The 2,283-nt window shown below is 61.4% G+C and overlaps 1 protein-coding gene across 2 annotated transcripts in view; it reads left to right on the top strand.

Moving 5' to 3' along the window:
* Positions 1-2,283, top strand: part of MYO1D (myosin ID) — a 69,751-nt gene extending 67,468 nt beyond the window's left edge. Inside the window, exon 22 of one of the 2 annotated variants that reach the window (XM_042832243.1) lies at positions 2,087-2,283. In XM_042832243.1, the coding sequence (XP_042688177.1) occupies positions 2,087-2,243 (157 nt within the window). In that variant the 3' untranslated portion in view covers positions 2,244-2,283. Of the gene's footprint in view, positions 1-1,357; positions 1,601-2,086 lie in introns of those variants that run through there. The other variant, XM_042832244.1, reaches the window with a different exon arrangement.

The following is a 2,283-nucleotide window of genomic DNA, read 5'->3' as shown; positions in this document are numbered from 1 at the left end:
TGATCCCACAGGGCTCCAGTGATCCCACAGGGCTCCAGTGATCCCACAGAGCTCCAATGATCCCACAGGGCTCCAGTGATCCTACAGAGCTCCAGTGATCCCACAGAGCTCCAGTGATCCCACAGGGCTCCAGTGATCCCACAGAGCTCCAATGATCCCACAGAGCCCTGGGAGCCCCACGCTCAGTTTTACCCCAGAGCTGTGTGACCATCCTGGGGCTGCAGCTCCTGCCTGCTCCCAGCGCCGCTGCTCTGCTCCCCACCCCCACCCAGCAGTGGGAGCAGAGCTGCAGGGCTGTGCTGCTGTCCTGGGGGCGCAGGGCTGTGCAGCACCATCAGCTGCTTCAGCAGCTGTCTGGTAGCAGCAGATCCCCATCCCCGTGTGCTGTGGGTGGCACACAGCTGAAACCCCACAGCCCCAGTTCTTTCAGGGGGGGAACGATGCACACTGAAGTCGTTTCTTCTGAATTTCTCCATCAGCACAGAAATTCCTTACCCACAGGGCACCCAAACAAGTGTGGGTGCCCCATCCATGGAGATGCCCGTGGCTGTGGGTGAGACTCTGGGGTCCCTTCCAACTTGACTGTGCTGTGGTTTTATGGGTCTGTGGTCTTCAAGGTCCCTTCCAACTCAACCCAACCCAACAGAATGCAACCCAGTGTAACCCAACCCAACATAACCCAACCCAACCAAACTCAATCCAACCCCACATAACCCAACCCAACCAAGCCATGATTCCATGTTTCTGTGACCTTTAAAGTCCCTTCCAACCCAACCATCCTATGAGCCCCTGGTTCTATGAACTCTAAACCAACGTCTCGTGAGGAAGTGGCCATCGGGAGCCCTGAGCTGGATGTGCAGCACTGCTCCTTGTGGGAGCAGGACAGCTTGGTGCTGCTCATCCTGTGCAGGGATGGAGCTGTGATGTCAGAGCCAGGAAAGCACTCTGCCTTCATCTTCCTAAGTGCTCCTCCATCACTGGTGCTGCTGCATTTCCGATGCTGCTTTCACTCCATCCATGGCCAGGAGCTGAATCACATTCTTGGCACGGTGGTTTCTCGTTAGAAACGCAGCACTGGGGCATTTTGTGGCAAGGTCGGGTCGTACCAAAGCCAACAGGCAGATGGGAGCCTTTCCCCACATCTCTGCCAGACCTCAGGATAGCTGAGAGATGGGGCGGCCGTTGGGTGCTGGAGCTGCACCCCATGGATGTGGGCCCCCCTCTGCTTGGAAATCTTTCTCCTGGTGGAGGACATGAAATATTAACGCGCTGCCCGTGCTTTGTTTGTTGCAAGCTGCTTTGCTGATGAGATTTCCTGGGAATTCCCTACTTAGCAGCCACGTTTTTCATCCCGCAGACCACGGAGCAGCTTTAGCAAATGCTTTGTAAGGGATAAACGACGGCAGGCTTTGAACCAGGGGAGAAGAAATGGCAGAGCCTTGTGAAGCACCCTGGGAATTGTTCTGCTTCTGGGGAGCAGAAGTGGGGACGCCCTCCAACCTTGGTATCGTTGTGCCGCACGCCCCAACGTGCTGCAGGAGATACACACACATGGCTGCTGCAGCGCTGGGCCTTATCTGCCCCGCACGGAGCCTCGGTGCCAGCGGTGGGGCTGCTGACACCCGGCCTCCTCCAGACCCTGCGCTTTTCTCTGAGGTCTTTTCCACGTTCCCTGGGTGGGCGCTGAGGGTCGGGGTTGCACCGGACGATCCCGGGGGTCTCCTGCGCCCCGCTTGGCGCTGTGTGACGCCTCCGGTCCCTTCGCGGCCTCAGCTGTGCAGGGAGCCGGGCAGCGCCCGCCGGCTTGTGGCGAAGCCTGGTCGGGAGGCCGAGCCGTGGGAGCTCCCGCTATCGGGCGCCGAGCCCGCTGCCTCATCCCGCCCCACTGAAGGCCGCGCCGGGCCGCGTGCCGGCATGTGACTCGGGGAGCTGAGCCCGCAGCACGGCCCGCTAAGACGGAGCAAAAATAGCCGCCTAAGCGGGATCGGGGCCGCGGCTCGTGGCAGCGGCTCGCACGGAGCGCCGGGCCGCGGCTGGGCGTCGCGCGGTGCGGGCGCTGTGCTGACCGCCGCCCTTTGCTTTGCAGCGAGAAGCGCGCGTTGCGCGTCAGCGTGGCTCACCCGGTGCAGTGCAGCCTGCACGGCAGGAAGTGCTCCGTCTCCGTGGAGACGCGGATCGACCAATCGCAGCCGGATTTCACCAAGCATCGCTCCGGGTTCGTCCTCTGCGTGCCGGGCAAGTAGCCGCCCTGCGGCCCCGGGAGCGGCGCGGAGCTTTGGGGCT

Source organism: Centrocercus urophasianus, unplaced genomic scaffold (genome assembly GCF_019232065.1).
Source record: "Centrocercus urophasianus isolate 14NV4802_14NV808 unplaced genomic scaffold, USGS_Curo_1.0 seq_378, whole genome shotgun sequence".
NCBI lineage: Eukaryota > Metazoa > Chordata > Aves > Galliformes > Phasianidae > Centrocercus > Centrocercus urophasianus.
The sequence above is the reverse complement of the archived record's forward strand: the minus strand, read 5'-3'. Positions and strand labels throughout refer to the sequence as shown.